The 21,689-nt window shown below is 45.8% G+C and overlaps 1 protein-coding gene across 1 annotated transcript in view; it reads right to left on the minus strand.

The window, feature by feature from the left end:
- Window positions 1-311: 311 nt before the first annotated feature.
- anos1 (anosmin 1) overlaps window positions 312-21,689 on the minus strand; it is a 45,716-nt gene continuing 24,338 nt past the window's right edge. The window contains exons 3-14 of the mRNA XM_080456638.1: window positions 19,990-20,052; window positions 19,466-19,688; window positions 15,359-15,543; window positions 14,665-14,794; window positions 9,497-9,702; window positions 7,311-7,455; window positions 7,027-7,173; window positions 4,633-4,721; window positions 3,319-3,490; window positions 2,927-3,141; window positions 2,080-2,221; window positions 312-1,537 (exon numbers count right to left, since the gene is read on the minus strand). Coding sequence (XP_080312764.1) covers window positions 1,479-1,537; window positions 2,080-2,221; window positions 2,927-3,141; window positions 3,319-3,490; window positions 4,633-4,721; window positions 7,027-7,173; window positions 7,311-7,455; window positions 9,497-9,702; window positions 14,665-14,794; window positions 15,359-15,543; window positions 19,466-19,688; window positions 19,990-20,052 — 1,776 coding nt within the window. The 3' untranslated portion in view covers window positions 312-1,478. The remainder of the gene's footprint in view (window positions 1,538-2,079; window positions 2,222-2,926; window positions 3,142-3,318; window positions 3,491-4,632; window positions 4,722-7,026; window positions 7,174-7,310; window positions 7,456-9,496; window positions 9,703-14,664; window positions 14,795-15,358; window positions 15,544-19,465; window positions 19,689-19,989; window positions 20,053-21,689) is intronic.

Consider the following 21,689-nt stretch of genomic DNA (forward strand, 5'->3'; position numbering starts at 1 on the left):
TGAATTATGTATCATTCAATTTAAATAAATCTGTTTCACGCCTGGTCTTCTTGGCTAAAGGTTTGTGCAGCCGACCTTTGTTATGGTACATCCACTCTTGCTTGTAAGTTAAATGGCCTGTTTATTTGGACTGGTGGAGTGTATGTCTCAGGCTCCGGGACCCATCAGTGAATATGCTGTGTTGGGAGTCTGGCATTCTGTTACTTAAGCCAAAATAAGCAACAGCATCTGCCAAGTAGTCCAATGCTGGGAAGAGAAGCATGTCTATTGACTGCTCACAGTACTCTCAATTAAACAACATTGCAAAGGGAATAGGTTAAGGATTATTTTATTACTTAGCAGTTTGTACAGTTTCTACCATGGAAAAATAACATGTAACATAAGACTGTATTTACAATTCCATTTTTACAAAATGTCTTTACAAGATTTTTTGCCAGTTCAAAAAATTCTAGACTAAAACACACAAAACATACACATTCACACACATCCAAATCAAACATTGTAATACACACATAAATAAATATAGACATTCACTGACTGTTCCACGACAAATATTTCTACAGCCAAGAACATATACAATTCATCTTTCCACACAAGTTATAATTTCATTAATAAACATTACATATTATTCCCCATATAGTTCTTTGTTAATCTGTTAATGAAATATTGGTAACATATTCAAAAGAGGTAACACAGACATTATTTCATGCCAACAGAACGCTAACGTTTGTCATGCAAAACCATTACAAGCATTCAATTTGAAGCTAGTAATTCATTTACAGTTCAAAAATCAAATGTACTTCTACATGCAACATACTATGAGAAATATTCTGGGTTAGACTACAATTGTTTTAGTTACATTATTCAGTCAGTACATACTGTATGCCTAAGCGCCTTTTTAACAGATAAATCAAAAATAAATAGATGAATTTCGACATTCCTTTTTTGATGAAAAAAAGTAGATTGTTTTACAATTCTATGGCATTTCCCTCCATTTATGTTCAAGTGTCTTCAATCATGTTGCCAAAATAAAAAATATAAAATAAAAATTCATGTCCTCAATCAATTGAAAAGGTGATGCATGTTGTGTTCAAATCCAAGCGGAATTGCTAATGTCCTGTAGACCATTGAATTGTTGTGGACCACAACAATTATTATCGTGTTTGACCTGACAATTCAGAAATGTTGATGAATTGGTGAAGTACGTACAAAACTAGCACAGAAAATGAGTCCTACAGTTTGCATTTGACTATTCAAACCAGCAACCAATCTGATGACCTTGGTCAAGAGAAGGGCTAAGAAATAAAAGCATTATGTGCTCTGGAGACCGGAGAAGAAGGTCCCATATTTAATGAGAGAGGGGGGGGGGGGTCAGTTCATGGTCTGTTGTGCAGTGTATTCCATTTATTTCCACACTGTATTCCTTCCCTGGTAGACAGGAGAAAGGAGCCATTGGTTGGGCTCCCCATGGGGTCTGCTCAGTGTCTCTCTACCGACGACTTCTGATGATGAGAGTGGTGCTGCCTGAGTCTAGGTCCTGCATCAAACACAAGAGCAAACAACAACCATTGAAACCATGTAAACACTAGACAGATCCATCGTATTCAGCCCTTTGATTGGTTCGGTGGGCAATCACGTGGGCACAGCTTGCAGCTAGTTCAGGTTAGGTACTGTTATAGTTAAGATTAGGCATCGGTTTGGTGTAGTTTAATACATTTTAGTTAAGGTTAGGCACTGTTAACAATCGTAACGTTTAGACATGAGTTAATAAGGTTAGGTAATGTTAGTATGGTTATATTTAGGCATGGGTTTGGTTTTGATTGATAAATTGAATACTTTAAAAAACAGTACAGCACTTACTATTATGCAATGCTAAAAGGATAACACAAAAAGCCTTGATGACTTGTTACCATTAAGGTAAGGTTAATGTTGGATAGTGATTCCTTTACCAATTCGGTCCGACAACAGAATATCCACTAAGAATGAACCCAGTCAATTGAAAACTATTGAGTACATTCCAAGAGATATGGACCGCAGTAAAGCTGTGACGACAGCAGACAATGGTGGCTTGGTACTTACGATGCTGAAGTACAGGTAGGACGCTAGGAGTCTGGAAGGCCTTAACAGTCGCAGGACCCTCCCCTCCACTTGTCATGACCTGCACCTCCAGTCTATAGTAGGTGGCGGGCCGCAGGTTGGACACCACGAGCAAGTTATGATCCTAGAAGAGAACAGCAGGCAATCAGCAATCAGCACAAGACAATGTGATTCAGAATTTTACTGAATTTGAATGAGCGCTGCTACATAAACCTGGGGAGTGTGAGCTTACATAGTTCTCTCTTTGCACAAACCATAGACAAAAACAACGATTTTTTTGGGGGGTCTAGTCTTTTTCTTTTTTTGCTGCCAGTCTGGTAAAGTGTGCAGCGGGTGGTTTTATTTATAGATGAGCTCGGCAGGCTGGGAGGTGCAGACAGCCGGAACGTGTTGTTGATAGAGCAGATTATGTAGAATAGGGGGCTTATTTATTTTTTTTATTTTTTTCAGAGAGCTCGCTCAGGATGAAAGAGGAAGGAGGAGAGAGAGAGATTAAAAGGTAGAAGGAGGAGAACTTCTTTTGGGACACAACGCCCCTCCATCAGATCTATCTGTCTGTCTGTCTGTCCGCGCGCCACTGCTTATCACAAGATTCATGTAAAGAGGCTACACCAGTAACACCCTCACCACTGACAGATCCTGCATAATGAGAGGCTTAAGATAGCACCTCTCTTCCTCCAGTACAGGGAAGTATTCACCCTCTCGGTTCAAACGTGGCAGCCTAAGCTATTTCCACTGTACCACGTCCAAAAGCACACAAGCTGCAACATTCTGATATAGCCAATAGAGACACAGTGATTACAGAAATGGGAATTTAAACTGAACTTACCGGGGGCAGGATTTGGGACTGGGAGATTATGCTGTTGGGCAAGCTATTTTGCCGGCTCTCGGTGGTCACCTCGGCCCATGTGACCTGAAATCCTGTGATTCGCTGGTGGGGAGCCACCCTGGACACGCGCCACAGGAAGTTACCGGTGATGTTCCCCTCGCTGATGGAGAATGAAGCAGTCAGATTCTCTGGCTTGGCCAGCACCTTAGGAAGCCCTGAGGAGAAAGGTGTGCGGGGGGGAGAACTAATTCATCATTCATATACAACAGCACGGCGTGTGAAGGCATTGAAGGTCAAACGCAGTGAATACATTTATTTACCATCCCTATGTGAGGCTCAGTCAAGGTGTTCGCTACGAGGCTAAGGTATGGTGACTGAATGCCAACACTCACCTCCCTCCCCTGGGCAGGGGATGTGTTTGTGAGTCTTGCTGCGGACGGTGGCGCAGGACGGCGTGAGGAAGGTGGTGCTCTCGTCCTTGGAGCGTCTCTTGGTCTTGAGCATGTGAACGGTGACTTTGTACTTGCAGGAGAACAGCAGGCCGGCGAGGTTGATGTAGTTCTCCTGAGCCAAGAAACACATTATTCAGCCCTGATGACTTTGACATGTCACCCAGGTCAGGTCCCATGGAGCTTCAGAGATAATTAAATACACAGAGCAAAGGGAGGCTCACATTCCCTCTTAAGGCCTAAGGAACATGCCCCACATTACAGGGCCACTTTGAACACCCACATGGTAGGGGTTAAGCCACTATTCTTCCATTCAAACTGCAATACAAATGATGATTTCTTTTTTATGGCTTCCAAATGTAGCACAAACACAAGAGGAACTTAATAAAGATGATGGAACCAAAGTGGATTCATGTGTAATAATGTTAAATGAGATTGCCATGGAAATCCATGTTAATGAATTCTGTGGAGCGTTCTAATACTCATTTCAGACTTTAATCATCTATTGATCTAAACAAAAATGCCTTTCTCATCTCTTTTCTAGGAAACAAAAAAAAATCCTGCTGAGTGGTGGATTTAGATCTTGCATTTGTAATAAAGCGGTTCAAAATTAATGGGCCATCCCAAGAGAAGGGGTGTGTGTGTATATTCTCTGATATGAAACAGCTCTGATTAAAAGTGAATGAGGCGCCATGCTCTCACACAGGGGTCTACAAGCAAAGGGCTGGAATGCTTCCCAGTGATCTATAGAAAAAGGATGTATATTTCCTAGCAACCGGAGAGCTGGTCCCTTAAGAATGCATTGATTGCCAGGCCTCTGCCATCCTGTATCAGACTGAGCCCAACCAGCCAACCCTCCCCAACCCCCTGAACCTCTCCCAACCCCCAAACCTAAAAAAAGCCCCTGTGCAAGCAGCATGGCTGGGGCTGTTGGAGGTGAATGGTCGCCCATTCCCGGAAACATTGTTTAAGTAAATGTGTTTTATTGGCCAACACACCACATGTCTGACCACACGACTGAGTCATAATATCCAAGACAACAGCCAGCGATTTGCCCCGTGCAAAACCAACACGATGGGGATTCAGACTCACAACTGGACATGTTTTCTTTAGAGGAGCTGCTCTCTAAGCATTAGACAAAAGGTTAGGCACGTGCTTTGCATAGCACTAAGCTTGCACACCGAGCTGTGGGTCTCAGCACTGCGCTCTGTGAGGTGTCTCTCAACTGGACAGTCTGAAGCATTGTTAGGGACTAACCTGTGTGACAGATTTCTCAGGTCCCCGTGTCTCATTGTGGCTGCAGTACTCTGGCATCCATTGGACATGGTAGCGGCTCACCAAGGGATCTGAGGCAAGGGGGGAGGAAGAGAGAAAAGAGATTGTCATTCAAAAGGAACCGCATGGCAGAAACATACTACAAAGCGCCCATTGAACATAAATCAGATATCATATAAAACTCGGCCTAGATGAAAAATGCATGATGGTATCTTGCGAATCACAACACCGCTCTGCGTGAGATCTGTTCATTTCATCGCTTTCATCGCAGATGATCCGGATAACTTATCTGCCTCCAAAAACATGACTGCATTTCCTTCTCGCAGTGGTTCTTCTTAATCCAAGCATTAGACTATCAGCTGCAGTATGACTTTCCTTTTTCCCTAACGTTTTCTGTCTTTTATCAACTGAGGGGGCCATTACACAGCCAAAACATTCCTCGCCACAACTGCTTAGGGCTTTCACAACCTCATCAGCGGAGCGCCCACGATAGCCTTGCCGGGAAGCCAGGTTCGAGCCCTGGTCTGTAGCTGCAGCTTTCATTTCATTAGCGTACAGTAGCGCCTCATTGGCTAATCAGCTGTGTGTTTATCCTCCCCTCACCCACATCTCATTCTACTGGATTTATTATTCATTCTCCTGTGTCACATGGATGTGCAACGCCTCTCCGATTAATAATTGAGTTATGCTGCGTTAGCCCCTTGGCGTGGGCCCGGGTTTGCGGTGGGGAGATAAAAGGGGTCCTTTGAAGGCTTAGACACAGATCTGGCACTCAGAGCCCCTGAGCTTTTTGGAAGCAGAAGAGAGGAATTACAGGGAAGCGGGAAATTGGAGAAAAATAAACAAGATATGCGTGGCTTGGTCTGACAGGGGGTGGGTGGGGGGGGTGCTATGTAAAACAAGGATCGGGACATGGAAATCAGGTAGAGAACAGAGTCCCGGCAATGGTCGATAAATCATGACTGGGAGCTGGCTTTAGAAGTGCCGCCACTGCCGGACTGCTGTCTATTGTCTTGCGTGCAAGATAGACAGTGATATATCATCTATGTCAGTGTATAGTAAAGCTCTCCTACATCTGGCGCAGGCACTCAGACAAACCAGGTCCTGGTCCAGATCTGCTTGGAGCCACGCTGTTCTGATCAGTACCAAATAAGACAATGAGTAAAGGAATTTAAATGCGGCTTGGTTAAACGGTTCCTTTTCTACGCTGCAGAAACATGCAGGGATTTCTATATTCCACTCCATCTGTGTGTGTGTGTGTGTGTGTGTGTGTGTGTGTGTGTGTGTGTGTGTGTGTGTGTGTGTGTGTGTGTGTGTGTGTGTGTGTGTGTGTGTGTGTGTGTGTGTGTGTGTGTGTGTGTGTGTGTGTGTGCGTGTGTGCGCGTGTGCGCGCTAAAAGGCAGGGTCTTCCATCAGCCCAGCGAGAAGCAGCATCTCTACCGCCTGTTGGGGGTCTACAAACAAGCCACAGCAAAAGGAGCTGGACCAGGATTAACTCCACTCTACAACTCCGCGGTTCTGCTTGACCCAGTCACCATCACTCAGCTCTCCGAGTCCTGGCCAGGTCTGCTCACGGTTCTCGGCCAACATACCGAAGTCTCACTCATACTCTTTCTCATTCACCTCCTTCTATTTCTCACTCCCTCTCTGTCTCTCTTTCTCTCTATCTCTCTCTCCTTCGGTGTGATTCAGCAGTGGGTCTCTCCAGCTCCAGCACCAGGCCTCTCTCCTTTAGCCAGCCCTCTGCATTCTTGACTCTGGGATGTGGAGCTTGGCTTGGGCGATGACATATATTAGTAACATAACATAGACCAGTGAATGGAACTTGACAGGTTACCCTTGGAGCGCGCCTTTCAAGGTTTCCATATTTCCACTCTGGTATTAACGGAGAGGCTGGGGAATGGATGCTGCTGGGACAGACATTCCTATAGGCTTTAACCCCTCTTGGGCGCTACCCGTGACTGTTTCTGGGCTGGTGACGTCAGGTCTTGTAAAACAAAGTGGACTGTTTCAAACAGCAACGCGAGGGTGAGGATCTATTAAATACAGCTGTCAATAAATCCCATCACACGGCTGCTGGCTCCCTGTGTTTATTGTTCTTTACTAAACAAGAGGCTCGGCTCTAACAGCCCATGTGCAGGTTTACGCTCACTTGCCCAGCACTCACATTACCCAGTTCCCACAAAGACACATTGTTTCATTTAGGTCTTCTATGCCATCCAGTACCAGCTTCACAAAATCAACCTTTCACTGTTTAAGAAACCGAGAATCCCTCCTATCACAGAATTGATTAGGGCATTGAAGAGTCAAAGTGATTGATCGGCATAATTAGTTACTAATTGCAGTCTAATTAAGCCCATACAGTACAACGCATACCTCCGCGGTTCTTCCAGTAGACGCGGACCTGCAGTTGGCCATCCTGGTAGAAGGGTGTGCCCACCTCAAGCGGTCCAGAGGGGCGTTTAGCCACGGTGGAACTAATAGGATTAATCTCCTCCTTCTTTGACTTGCTCAGTGATTTGACTGCAAAAGAGAAAGGGGAGATGTTGTAGCTAGCATGTTAACAGAAGCACACATTGATCTCTTTCTGTGTTAGAGCTATAATTATAATATTGCAAAGTCAGAGACTGATGGATCAAACATTAACCGCCTGTCTTCACCTGAATCGTTACTTTGAGCCGTGCTGAATTGGAGAGCAGCCTTGGAACTCTTCAGGCGCACCTGTCCCCAGTAGGCCACTGCCTGCAGCTCCACAGTGTACGTGCTGTTTGCTTGCAGCCCTTCCAGATCCACCCAGCTCTGAGCCTGCGGCAACACAAAAAAACACACAAGTCTTACACAATGACAGCGGGAACGGCGCACTGTCACGACCATCGTTCAGAGCCCAGTCGCTGTCGCGCTAGTAAGCCTAGTTCGACCCAGCCCGGCCCGCGCCGGGTCCGGGCCTGTGGGAAAGCCCGGTTATTGGAAACACATGTGGAGCCGAGGAAAGCATCATGGTGAGGAGATAGCCTTCAGGGCCTCCTCACTGTGTGTTTGACTTCTAGCATTCCTCCATCAGCATGAGCTTGATGAGTCCTACTTATTGACTGTGGTTGTTTTGACATTCCGCTGCCAGCGGGCTGCTTTCAAAGCCCCGAGGTGCCAAAGTGGAAACCAGTAGTACATGTGTCAATAGGTGTTTGGTGTCTCCCACCTCTATGTCCGCCGTGCCACATCTGCAACGGATTTCAATAAGCTAATTCGGAGAAGACTCTGTAGACTTTACCGTCTAGACAATAGACCTTTCTGCTCAGGTTTAATGAAATGCTCTTCACAGAGATACACAGAGGAGTCTGGTATCGGTTAGCACCTCTCTGCATGTAATTATAATCAGTCAGTATTTTCTCAAATTGAGGTATTTTGACACGTGCACTACTTTCATCAGCAACTGCACTACTATAGTATGTTCCCAGTAATAGTGGGAAGACAGCATGTGTTTTATGGGATACATTAATTTTTGTTATGTGTGTGCCAGTTTCATTTAATGGGGAATCCTACTCAATTTGACCAATTTAAGCACCCACGTTGTATGTGTTTCCCCTTTTGTGGGAAAATCCAATCAATATGCAGCTGAGTAGGATTTTGTTGAAAGCCATCAGCCAGACCACTGAGACTAATTTATGGTACCATCAAAATGCAAACGCCGAGCGTTGCTACACTGGAAATCAAACAGAGATGAAAATGCTAAAATGTGGTCTTTTTTATGTGCTCTCTACGTGCCATCCCAGATACTGCAAATGAAGCATTATGCAACCTTGCAAAATAAACTCTAGGAAGGATATGAAAGTTTCTACTTTCAATCAATATCAGCAGCATCAATATTAGCATCATTCATGGCAATGGATTCATGTGACAAAGAAACGAGAACAACAGAAATGTAGTTGCTCAACCGATTCCCATTAGTGAAGTGGATTTAGGATTTTTTAAAGATATGTTGCCTACAGTATATTCTTTTTTGATGTTTAGTTACTGAACACTGATCACTTCACGCTGCTACTCAATATACTCCATAGCTCATGATAGAGCCATATAGTTAGTGTCTTTATCTGACACACTGAATATTCTTGTCCATCTATGGGAACACAATTTACAAACAGAATTTTCATGCTATTAGGGACTGGATTATATTTATGCATGAAGATACGGTATTCATGTTTCATGGGCATGAATAACGAGTACACTTTGAAGCTATTCAGATCTATGTCTAATATGCTTATGCCTTAATTAGAATCTTCCAGCCTGGTCCCAGGAGACTTGTACCCCAGTTTGGGAATAGCCATATTACACAAGCAGAAACAGTGAGAAAGTCTCTGGAATACTTCCTAGCTGTTTGGCTAGCACGTATCTAAATAATACGAATTCTGACAATAAACTTTTAGATATCCAAATAACACAGGGCCATGATTAGATTTATATCACTGTAAATGAGCCTCAAATTATGTTGTGTTTTCTTTCAAAGTTAACCATGCGCTATACTGGGATTTGTATCAGTTGTTTGAGGAAATACAGCAATGAATAGGACATTGTGTGCTGTGGACCTTCACATGAGTGATAGCCCTATACGTTTATGTAATCAAATGCAACTGCCTTTCCATGTTTATGTTTTTTCTCATCGTGAGCCTGTGGTACTTATTTACTCTGATGTGTTGAAGTTGTGTGTAAGGGGGTGGGTGGTTGATGAGATGGGCTTGGACAAGCCCCAGTGTTCCTAGAGAGAGAGAGAGAGAGAGAGAGAGAGAGAGAGAGAGACAGAGAAAGAAAGAAAAAGAAGCACATGGCTCAGGGCCACAGGGGAGAAGATCACCTCGTTGGTGGTCTTCCTCCTCTTCTTCTTGGACGGCACCATAGACTTGCCGGGCACCGTCCAGCTCCAGAACACTTTGTAGTGGTGAATGGGGATGTCGGGCTCCCCCGGCAGTGTCCAGTTGAGACGGACCGTCACCAGGCCTTCGTCGCCCAGCGTCATGTTGGTGACACGTAGGCTGACAGGACTGGGCGGGGCCGACGGATCTGAGGACATAGCAACATGCAACAACAGTCAACACACAACACACTCGGTCATCATCACAGATTTGGAAACAGCTGTGGCCCTTTTGGGGCGCTGTAAGCAGAACTGAAGGCATGGAGACAGGCTGTCTCTTGTGGCATGACAAATACTATTAGGACCCTGGCTGGATTTGCAAGTCAAATGTGAGTTTGAATGCATCAGAAGCCTGTGCAGTGTGCACCTTCCATTGCTTTGCACTGCAGCTGTATGTGTGTGACTCTCTCACACATACAGCTGTGACACACTGTGTGTGTGTGTGTGTGTGTGTGTGTGTGTGTGTGTGTGTGTGTGTGTGTGTGTGTGTGTGTGTGTGTGTGTGTGTGTGTGTGTGTGTGTGTGTGTGTGTGTGTGTGTGTGTGTGTATGTGTGTGTGTGTGTGTGTGTGTGTGTGTGTGCGTGCGCGTGTATGTGCGTGCGCGCGCGTGTGAGCGTGTCACGCATGTGTGTGTGTGTGTGCGCGCGCGCGCGTGCGTGCGTGCGTGCGTGCGTGCGTGCGTGCGTGCGTGCGTGCGTGCGTGCGTGCGTGCGTGCGTGCGTGCGTGCGTGCGTGCGTGCGTGCGTGTGTGTGCATGCGTGCATGTGTGTGTTGGGAGGGCTTATGATGATGGTGTGTAAAGTAATTAGTCCTCCATTGACAATGTGTCATGAGGTGTTATGACAGGTGTCATGTCACGTCTATGACAGCATTTGGCAGCGCAGAGAGCACAGGTCAGAGGTTAACAAACACATGCTGCTCACTTCAGCTCCACATTCACATTCCATTACTCTCTAGTACTCATACTACTAACTTGTACAATGAGTGTGTGCGTGTGTATGTGCATGTGTGTGTGTGTGTGTGTGTGTGTGTGTGTGTGTGTGTGTGTGTGTGTGTGTGTGTGTGTGTGTGTGTGTGTGTATGTGTGTGTGTGTGTGTGTGTGTGTGTGTGTGTGTGTGGGGGTGTGTGGGGGTGTGTGTGTGTGTGTGTGTGTGTGTGTGTGTGTGTGTGTATAAATTAGGTTGTGAACCCATCCAGATGGACTGTCACCCAGCCTGCAGCAGGCTGCCAGGTACAGTGCTGGTGTGTGAAAGGAGGCAGAGCCACATGCCAGACCCGGGGGAATAGACCCCCTAATGACAAAATTGCCTAATTTATACTCATTCCTTCAGACGATGGTGCCCTATGAGAAAACAGCAGATCTACAAGTTCAGAACATGTCTGCTACAAATCAGGATAAAACCATCTAAGCCGCAGCCTAGTTAGCTGCTCTGTCTCTCGTGCCTTCTCCCACCTGTAACACATTTAATCTGGTCCAAAAACACAATTGGACGTGGTCGTTTCACCGTCCCAGCTGATGCTGGCAGCGCAAGATAAATAAGCGGACAGGTTTTTTTGTAAATTGCCCTAACAAAGTTCGGTGCTGGCGCAAAATTGCTATCAGATGATACGTCTGTGCTATGTAAATAACGATGGCATGGCTGACTGGTGACGAGCTCATCAAACCCGTGACAGCTCCCATCAATCTATCAACGTTGTGCCACTGATTGGACTGATTGGGGATCGGTTTCCCTCCCTGAAGCAGAATCTTTTTCCACCTGGTGTCTGGCGATGTCAGACAGCCCTCCAGAACACTCAGGGGAACACATGTATGACTTCAGATTGACAGGGCAGGTCGCCGACGTGCACACCAAATGTGCAGATGCTTTTTTTAGGCTTCACATTTGGTACTTACTGGCACGTGCTACAAATATATCTGCTTGGTTGAATCTATCAAGACACTACTTCTACAACCCTGAGTGTTGATTTAGTAACCTCAGAAATTGATCCAGAAGAGACTGAAGTAACACTCTGCCGTGGACTCTGCCGTGTGAACGTGCATTAAATGTTACAATACAAAGAAAACACACTGGAGTGTTGATACCAGGAGCACCAACAATAAGAAGTCCTTTCTTATTTTTTTTTTACTATAGACCAATTATTTGTTTACCAACATTGAGACTGGACACACAGGTGATTGTTTCACGCAATCAATTCCCAACCTGTTGTTTTGGGGTGCGCTGGTTTCAGCACACCCCAACCCCCTCTTGTGTGTTGGCTAGTGAGTCCTGACAGAATGGGTTTCATTGAGCGCATACTGGTTGCACGCATACTGGTTCTTAACAGTGTGACGTCGTCTGTTAAGGGGTCTATTGAAACTTTAGATGTATCTCTCTACTCCTATCTATAACTGACCTGACCTCTCCTATTGCGGTGCTGCTATGACAAATGAATTTCCCTCACGGGATCAATAATGGTCTGTCTGTCTATCTATTTTTCTATCAATAAATGCGCAGAATTTCTCTGTGCGTGTCTGCGTGTGCAAGTTCATTAGTCTGGCCATGCCAGGCTATAACCGAGGGACATCCGTTCGCAACGGGCATCGGCCTAGAGCTTGTCTATCTAATCAGACAAACACCAAAAGCCTGATTTGTATTGTAATAACCGAACTACAATCTCGAGGTGGTGTGAGCATTTGACACCGCTGTACGACGAAGTATATAAATAAAGCATACATTTAGGGAGCCATTGTTATAGCTATAGCTTATATTTATTTGCGCGAGCTCACAATGTGTCGCGCTGTGATGCGTTGTGAGCTTGTAGATCGTCTATTTTCGGTGCAAGACACGATGTGCAACCAAGTATAAATCAGGCTTGAGCCATTTCATCTCAATGCAAGTGAACTGGTAGGCACACGGCTCTGCCTCCACTTGTCAAACAAACACACATTATCTGATCTGGATCCGTCGGAAATCTAGACGCAATATTACATTCATAAACCTGTAATCCCTGGGAACCACACTGCAATCAGCCAGAGCTTTAACGAATGCCATCTGTAGCTAGCTGTGCTACGCAAGCTATTTAGTGTCATTCAACGTGGAACATGGAGGGCAGTCGAGGAGTTCGAGTAGCGACGCGCACTGCCATCAGAGCTCAGCTCGGTACCGCTAATCTGCGGCAAAGATCTGAAATAGGCTACGTTACCTCATTCCTGCTGGAAGCCAGACAAAACTTGCATTCATTTGAAACCTGCAATATCCTGACTAATTCAGACATATTACATTTTATATGACCATAAAGAGGGGGGGAAACCCCTCCTTTGAAGACCTAAATGAAGATCTGGTTACAAACACAGAAAAGCAATGTTCTGCGCACCCGGCTCTTTCTCATGATTCATGTTCAACTTGGCAACGGCATGAATTATAATTTCCATTTTGATCATTTGGGCAAGTTTGTATAAACTGCTGGTTGTGGAGAAGTGCTTTAGGAGAATCCAAATGATACACTGTAAAATGCAGAGATGTTAACCACTTAAAACCTTTACTGTGCCTACCATAGTATCAAGGGCAAGACCAAGAGGTTTCTGAACAGCTTCCACCTGGCTACCATCAGACTGTTGAACAAGGACTGACCACTGCTTGGCATCAGACTGGCCATGGACTTTTAGTTTTTTCTTGTGTTTCGACCATGTGGATTTTTTGCCTGTGAAAGTTATCGCCTACAGTACGTGAACCTGGCAATGTGGGTTTTTTTGCGCCTTAATGTCTAATCTCATGCACATACCTGCTGCTAATGTGGACCTACTGAAGTGTCACCACCCCACACCCTATGTCTAACATCATATACATACTGTACCTGCTGGTCTATACTATGTGCATATATTTATTTTGATTTGGGGGCTCTACCGCAGTATCAAGAGTTCCACCACCAGGTATTGGTGTAGTTTCAATCCGGCTGCTGTCAGAATGCTGAATGGGGAATAAGCCTGGATGAGGCATAGGCCTTGTTCAGCAGCCTTTTCTTTTCTGGCTCTTCCTGAACACACCTGTGGATTATACCAGGGACAATGACTTGGACTTTAGCCCCCCCTCGGACACACCTGTGGACTACACCAGGTACAAATGACTTTTTGTTGCACTCTCTCATGGAGCTACTTGCGGATTATACTAGGGTCAGTCCACTCTAGGTGGACACGCACTGACCTTTTGCACCTTAATCCCTTGTATAACGCACTGACTTTTTTTTGGTCTTTTTTATTGTGCTCCTTTTCCTCTAAGCACCTTAACGTCCATTGTCTATCATGCACAGTATAAGTATAACATGCACAGTATACAATACATTGCTGCTATGCTCAGGCACCTTAGTTTAGTTTTTTTTAGTTTTTATTATCTCAGGTAATTTGTATATATGTAGATAACTTGTCTGGCCTTCTGTTGCTCTCTTGTTTTGATCTCCTTCCCACTTACCCCCCACCCTCTTCTTCTCCCCCCCCCTCTTCTTTCTATGGAAACTAACGTTGCGATGGGAACGATGTACAAAAAAGAATTTCACCCACTCTTTTACCTTGTAAACCTGTGATGTGACAATAAAACTGATTCTGATTCTGATTTCTTTGCCTCTCCTTGACATGTTTTTCTTTTACCGTTTGATTTTCTTCCCTCTTGCACTCAGTGAGGTAAACTTCGTCTCACGTTGGGCGTGGACGGGACATACATGAACGCGCATTTGATTTACAAACAGGAGGGATCTCTGTGATCCGCACAAATCAAGGCTTTACACAGCCTTTCGTGAATCGCACGCCGATCTGTACTTTAAAAGAACACACTCAAATCTGCACTAAAATACAGTTGGACATTTACAAAGAGATTTATGAATGAGGCACAATAGATCTTTGTGCGCATGTACGAACAGTTGAAACGGACTGAATTAGGCATTACTGAACCAAATGCTCCACCTGTTCCAAGGTCTGAACTGTAACAAATGGAGGGCATAGGGTGTTAAACAGGAACTTACACTCAATGCAAGGCCACACACACACACACACACACACACACACACACACACACACACACACACACACACACACACACACACAGACAGACAAATGCACACATGCACACAGGAACAGACCTCTGGAGGAGCGGAAGTGTTTGCTGGGGGCGGTGAAGCCTCGGGTCCCATGGACGTTGACTGCAGCCACTCTGAACTGGTACCATCTGCTGGCTCTGATGTCAGCCAGTTGGACACGTTCCTCCGCGGTCTGAGGGACAGATGGGGAAAGAGCAAGCCACGGGGGTCAGGGTTGACGCGGGGTCACAGCCCCCATGTGATTTTTGCTGCCACATCAGTCATCTGTGTCTTTCTCTTCGCCAAAAACTTTCAAAGACATCGCGACTGTGAGGAATGTGCAACCGTGTGCAACAATCCGTCATCGCTGTGCAGCACTTTGGCAGCTGTAGCATGTGGCACGCTGTCGCACGTGAAGCCAAGGTTTCCGACGATGACAGAGCCGCCTCAAAACAAAAATCGAAATGTCTGATCAAAACGCATTTTGATATGTACACAGTAAAATCCTGAGAGTTAATTTAACCACTTTAAACCTGCCGTAGCTATTTTCGGCATGTCATTATAGGCGTAAATTTCCCAAATCTCCTATATAGGTTACCATATAACATGATCTTTTTAAATGTTATGATATGATCTTCTAGATCGGCTATCTACAGTGTACAAAACAACATAGCAAACACAGATTTTCCAATGTAACGATGTGACATGTGTGTGTGTGTGTGTGTGTGTGTGTGTGTGTGTGTGTGCAGTGCTCTACCTGTGCCACATTTTGCCACTCGGTGGCGTCGTCCTCACTGGGATGGATGCCGTAGTTCCACCGACGCTGCACCACATAGAGGACGGGCTCCACAGAGATGTTGAACTTGGAGGACCAGCGAATCTCCAGCTGACCCGAGGGCTGCTCCGAAAAGATCAGATCCTTCCTCGGCTTCAGAGGGACACCTAGAGACAGACAGGCAGGTATAGGAATGATGACATGTGTTTGAGAGATTTGACATCACCACCACCAGTGGAAAATTTTTATAACTCCCGCCTTTCTCCCCCCTGCCAAACGGACTCGGGAGATAAATAATACAACAACCACAGGCGTTAACAATGAGACATGACATCACTACATGTTGTGGGTCAGTAGCGTGGTCTTTCTGCTGTGACAGATTGAGATGTTCTCTGGCTACGGAGATGCTGTTTTAGCAGCTGTGTTTCCTAGTGATGATATAGATAGTTAGCGTCTAGGTATGACAGATAGAGCTCAAAGTCTGTCTTCTGTTCTATCTTTCTTTCTCTCTCTCTCTCTCTCTCTCTCTCTCTCTCTCTCTCTCTCTCTCTCTCTCTCTCGATCTCTCTTTTTCTCTCTATTTACTTCCTCTCACACACAGACAAACATTCAAAATGCACACGTGCAGTCGTGCATATGGAGAGGCGTACACATGCACATTTCATTTGCATCATTGTTCCTCGCACTCAACCCAGTTCAAACTCCCTCTATGAAGCCATGTGCAATAAATTAGAGATTTATTAAGTGCAGGAATGAACCAAGTGTGCAGCCAGGGCAGATTAAGTCTCTCCGCTGGATTTATTACAGTTGAGACGTAGTGAGTTGTTGATTGAGCGGCGGGCACAGTGATAATGAGATGGAGATTGGAAAAGCGACTTTAGAAGTACAGGAGAAGGCCAAATAAATCCCTTCACTTCTCAATAAATCACCTAGCACTTGAGTCCATTATGCGGGACCTCTGTCAGCATCGGAGCAGGCCAACGCTGCTCTGCATTCATAAACAGCATAAACATGGGATCAAGGCTACCTCTGCATGTCAGCGAGCAGCATAATCAGAAGTGTGTTTTGTATGCAGGGAGTTTGATCTGGTGGTTATATCTTAATTCCCGCTTTGTACGTGGAATGTAATAGTGATTGATTGATTGAAGCTCATAAACTCCTGGAAGACAGGGGAGGCGTCCATTTGCCACACGCATATGGAGTCAGTATTCTGTTTTGTCCCACAGATAACAGCTCTGTGCACATCAACAGCTGGGGGTCATTGTGCTGTGGTTTCACAGCTCCACTTTGTGAGCGTGTGCGTGTGTGCGTGTGTGCGTGTGTGTGTGTGTGTGTGTGTGTGTGTGTGTGTGTGAGCGAGCGAGCGAGCGAGCGAGCGAGCGTGCATGCAATCATGCACACGTGTGACTGCGAGAGACAGAGAAAGAGAAAGAGAGAGTTACAGAGAGAGAGTGAGAGAGTGTGTGTGTGTGTCACATCTCCTGTGCAATGTGGAATGCTAACAACACCACAGCATTCCTATACTCCCTCTGGCTTTACTCATCTTCCCACAAAGACACCCAAGCACCCCTGCAAAGCACACACACTATACCACACACATGCACACTCTCTCCTTTCATCCACAGCATGCATGCGTGTGCATGCGTGTGCGTGCGTGAGGGTAACCCCACAGGTCCTCTGTCTGGCTGTTCTTTCCAAAGACAACTATTAGTCCAGGTTCCATCCAAGAATCATACAGTGTTAATTTTTTTCACTGGCCACATGCTCGCTCCACGCTCTCCAAGCCCTGATGTAACTCCGGCTGAATTATGATCAAGCGAGCAGCGTCCATTCATGTCTTACTCACCCCAACAATTAGACTCGAGATTATAATTCTCAATACTCACGCACATACTATTGTAATGACGGCTCTAATTACAGGGGTTTAGGGAAAAACACTCTCTAATCAATGTAGGAGGACGATTTCCCAACACCGCTCTCTCTCAAGGGGTGAATGGAGCGCAACAGCTTCCTATAAACCAGCGATGGCTGACAGACTAACTAACTGATAGGCTTGTTCTGACAACATGAAGATCTTGAAACTCTCACTGTAACTGACAGCACATTTGTTTCATCCTGCCATCCACACATCTAACATACACGCACACCCCCACCCCCAACCGATATACAAACCCTGACTCCTTCCTGTCTGTCTCCACAGCACAGTAGGGTGCTTGCACAGGGCTTTTGATTACTGAGCAGGCATTGCAAGTGGGGATCCATCACCCGCTCAGTGTTATGTCCTCTGAGGGATGGAGGTTATATGACCGTTGTACGTGCAGAACACAGAGCAAGACAAATAACAAAAGGGAAGAGATACGCAGGACGAGAACGGAAAATGGACATGTGTGTCTATGTTATTCTTGAGGGTCTTTCTTTCACTACACACACTGTAAACTGACTCTTGAAAATAAATAGGTCTTCTATTGTGCAAACCCTAGAAAGTCTCTCGTCAATTCTTCACCACTGTGATGCAGCCATCTTTGATGTGCTTGTAGCATACTTCATTTGAGGCACATTGCTGCTGACATATCTTCGAAAAGAAGTTACGGAATAGTGATTGGTGTGTAATGGCACTTGGCTCTCTTGATGTATTAAGGAGAAGATCCTCAGTACGTATAGAACAAAAGCCCAGTGGGGGGGGGGGCTTCTCTTCATCTCCCTGGGATCAAAAAACATAGAGAACACGAAGAGCTATTCCTGTACAGGGGACATGCACACACGCTGGGGACTTTCACCTGCACGCATGCATATGCACAGCCTTCCATGCGTGCGTACAAACACAGGCACACACAAATACAAATGTGTGTGTGTGTGTGTGTGTGTGTGTGTGTGTGTGGGGGGGGGCGGGGTGTGTGTGCACGCACACACATCTGAGAGTGATCTCAGCAGGGGAAACGCTCCATTTCGCCCCACTCGTGTTGACTAATGGCTTCCAGCATTATGGATCATCATCCTGAAGACTAAATACACACTTGCACACACAGAAACAATTACACTCTCCAAACCATGAGCATGTAGTTAGACCTTTAACACTGAAGACTAGGACAGACTCGCACTGGACTGCTAAATGGAATTATGTGTAAATCTAGTACCAACAGCGATCAATCATCAACTCAGAGTTTGGACTGACTCCGTGGTTTAACCGTTTGATCTGAAGGTCCCTCAGTAAGGTGAATGGTTTTCAATTGACCAGATCTCTGTATTGAACTTTTCAAGGCAATGCAGCCTTTCATCTTCCTCTGTCAATACACTGCTCATCTTCTGACCGTGACGTCGATGCAGAATGGCCTTCACATTTTCATCCAAAGCATATATAAATACTAATGCACTCTCTTGGGGGCACTCATACACTCTCACATGCAAACATGCGCACATGTGCGACGCGCAGTCGCACACACACATATTCATACAGTGGAATGTCACTGCAGCATTTCAACACTGAATTCAGACTCTCATCATCCACCGAATGCAGAGTTCCACTTCTTCGTCTGCTTTGTTATGGCCCAAGGCTAGCAGCAATTGTGTGGGGATATTATATACAGCAAAAGCTCTGACTTCCAACTCCAAGTGCAGAAGCTATAAGTCCTCTCTCACACAATGGCTCCGCGCCCTCAGAACATCAGGCTGCCTTGGGCACTGCTATTAAAACATTTTACAACAGCAAGAGGTTGCTGGGTACATCTGCGACTGCGAAACCCTCAAGCTTATCCAGCATAACATGACACCATGGATGTATGATAATTTACAGCAGACACAGCAAGACGGCTCTTTGGGTGAGGGTAAAAAATGGATGTTAAAGATGAGCGATAATAATCATTTGCATTTATATAGACACGCAAAAACAAAATCTGTAACTGACCATGTGGCTACATTTCCTACTTTGAACTGAAGGCTAAATCCTATTGCATTGTATCTGCAAATAATTCACATTTTATTACACATCAACAAAACGTTATAGTCAGCGTTGTTTTATGGCAATCATTTTCCAATGCATTTCAATCAATTAATCAAGCAGGGCTTAGCTAACCAACTAGGCTGCAGTGTTACCTTTGTAGAGGTTCTTTGGCAGCTGGCAGGTGTGACCGCAGCCGTTGGAGCAGCACTTTTTGACAGCCGAACACTCGGCGTCCTCCTCGCAGCTCTCCACACAGGCTGCCGCAAAGCCGCTGGCCTTCTCCGGGGCGGGGCAATCGCCCTGCTTCGCCCCCTCCACCGACTTCAGGAACTCACAGCTTGTTAGACACTCGTAGTGCTTCTTGGGAAATAGGGGCTGAGGGCAGTGAGGAGAGGAGGAGCACAGGGGAAAAAATCTATGTCAGATTACTTTTAACATGCAGACTGCTGGGCCTCAGGAAGGCTGGTCTGTGAGCTAACAGGGATTGCCCTGTTTACATTTCAGCTTGTGACTCATTGGAGCAAGTTACACCGAATTTGATTGAACCTTACACAGTGCCATTATTGTACAGAAAAAAGGCCTGCTTCACACTTTTCTAAAACTTTTTTTCTTACTTGAGAGCCTTTAACACTCTGAGGGTAAAGCCATGGCATTGGGAGGGCGGTTTGTGACATACCTCGCATAAATCCTGGCACTGGTTTTCCTTCAGGTCCCAGGATTCCTTGCAGGGCTCCAGGCACTGTGAAAAGGAGAAGGGTGTCAGTTCTTCAAAGGAGCGCCACCACATCAAAGCGCCGCTGTCTAGAGATGGTGCTGCCTGACAGGCAGCTCACTCAGGCACTTCCCCTGCACCTTCCCCACAATAACCCGTCGCACCTCTTTGTTACAGATGCCCCGCATACCTTAACGGAACATAAACAGTCCCCTACAAAAGCGGGCGCGGGCCAAAGGGGTTGTCCCTTATGGGCAGAGCAAAGCAAACCGTCAGCTTGACTCTGGAAGCCCATTTGATGCTGGGGTTTTGTCTGGCACCGGCCTTGACGAATTCTTCCTTCAATGCCTCAACACTACTTACCCCTTGTAACCCCCCACCCCCATGCCCTCCGCCTCATGTCTGGACTTGATACAGATTCCCCCCTCTCTGTACCAGGTTGAATAGAGAATGCTTAATAGATGATACACCCAGTTTAAATGTTCTTGGGATTCCCTTTTGAAACACGTGGAACTTATTTACTGGATGTTTGGCACAGGCACAGGATGAAAGAAAAAGCCCCTCGCAGTGGTTGTATAGCTCAAAGTCATTTAGCCGAAGCTAACGGATGAGAAAATTGAAAACGAAAAATGAAAATATACCCAACACGGTCAAATTCCTCTCGCTGCAAACACAACAGCTCACCCTCGGCAAATCGAATTCAGTACAACTAAATGGAATTTAACATGAAAGTTCATGCATGTCCAAAAGAATCAGGCAAATGCCACCATCGTTAAGGGCATGTTCGCATGGGATTGAGAGGCCCGCGGGGCTTGAGCGCTGCTCCCACCGCTGGCCGCTGCGAGAGAGCCGGTGCAAAATGAGAGAGAAGGGAGCTCCCACACTGAAACCACCACTGGGCTGCTTCTGTGTAGAACTGGGACTGGCCCAAACCACACTAACCAGAAACCTGCCAAAGTCACTCATTCAACCCCATTCAATTTAGACCCCTGCACCAGATACAGTAGAGAGGCAGAGACTCAGCAGCTAGCTAACTTTCAACAAATTCCACCACGTTCCTCCTCGTCTGGGAAAGTCCAATATGTCGGTCAGCGATGGTGGTGGTGGGAGGGCTTTGTCATTGACAGAGTAGTAGATACGAGGTGCTAAGAGGAGTTAAGGGTTTTCTGAGGTGAGCTTTTGGCCCCAAAACCTTCTGCAAAGCCTCGTTTCAAAGGCAGCCCATCTTCTGAAAACTGGATATCAGAACAGTAATGTAATGTTATGTAAGGTGACCGCACAGTACAGTATGTACCCATATCTCGGAGGCTGAGTGAGCGCGGGCATGTAATAGAATGTATTAAATGCAACGTTGATGTAAGAAATGACACATCACAGTCATGGAGCCAAGTCTGCGTTTATGGGTCTTTAATTAGCTCATTAGTGCCGCTCTGTCGTTATTTTGCCATTGACAGTGAAAAGTTTATTTGCTTTTTATGGAGTGCGGAGGAGGGCCACATGACGAAGCGTAAACCTGGCTTCTGGAGGAGCGGAGTAGCAATCAGGACTCAACGCTTTTGCCTGCCAGTTCTCAATTACAAACTATGCCCCGTCTCTCCATTACCCATTGCGCTTGCCTGGTCTCGTCTAGGCTCCTGAAGGAGCGCTGTCTGGACGCTCAAGTG

Source organism: Gymnoscopelus braueri, assembly GCF_963280865.1.
Source record: "Gymnoscopelus braueri genome assembly, chromosome: 18".
Lineage (NCBI taxonomy): Eukaryota > Metazoa > Chordata > Actinopteri > Myctophiformes > Myctophidae > Gymnoscopelus > Gymnoscopelus braueri.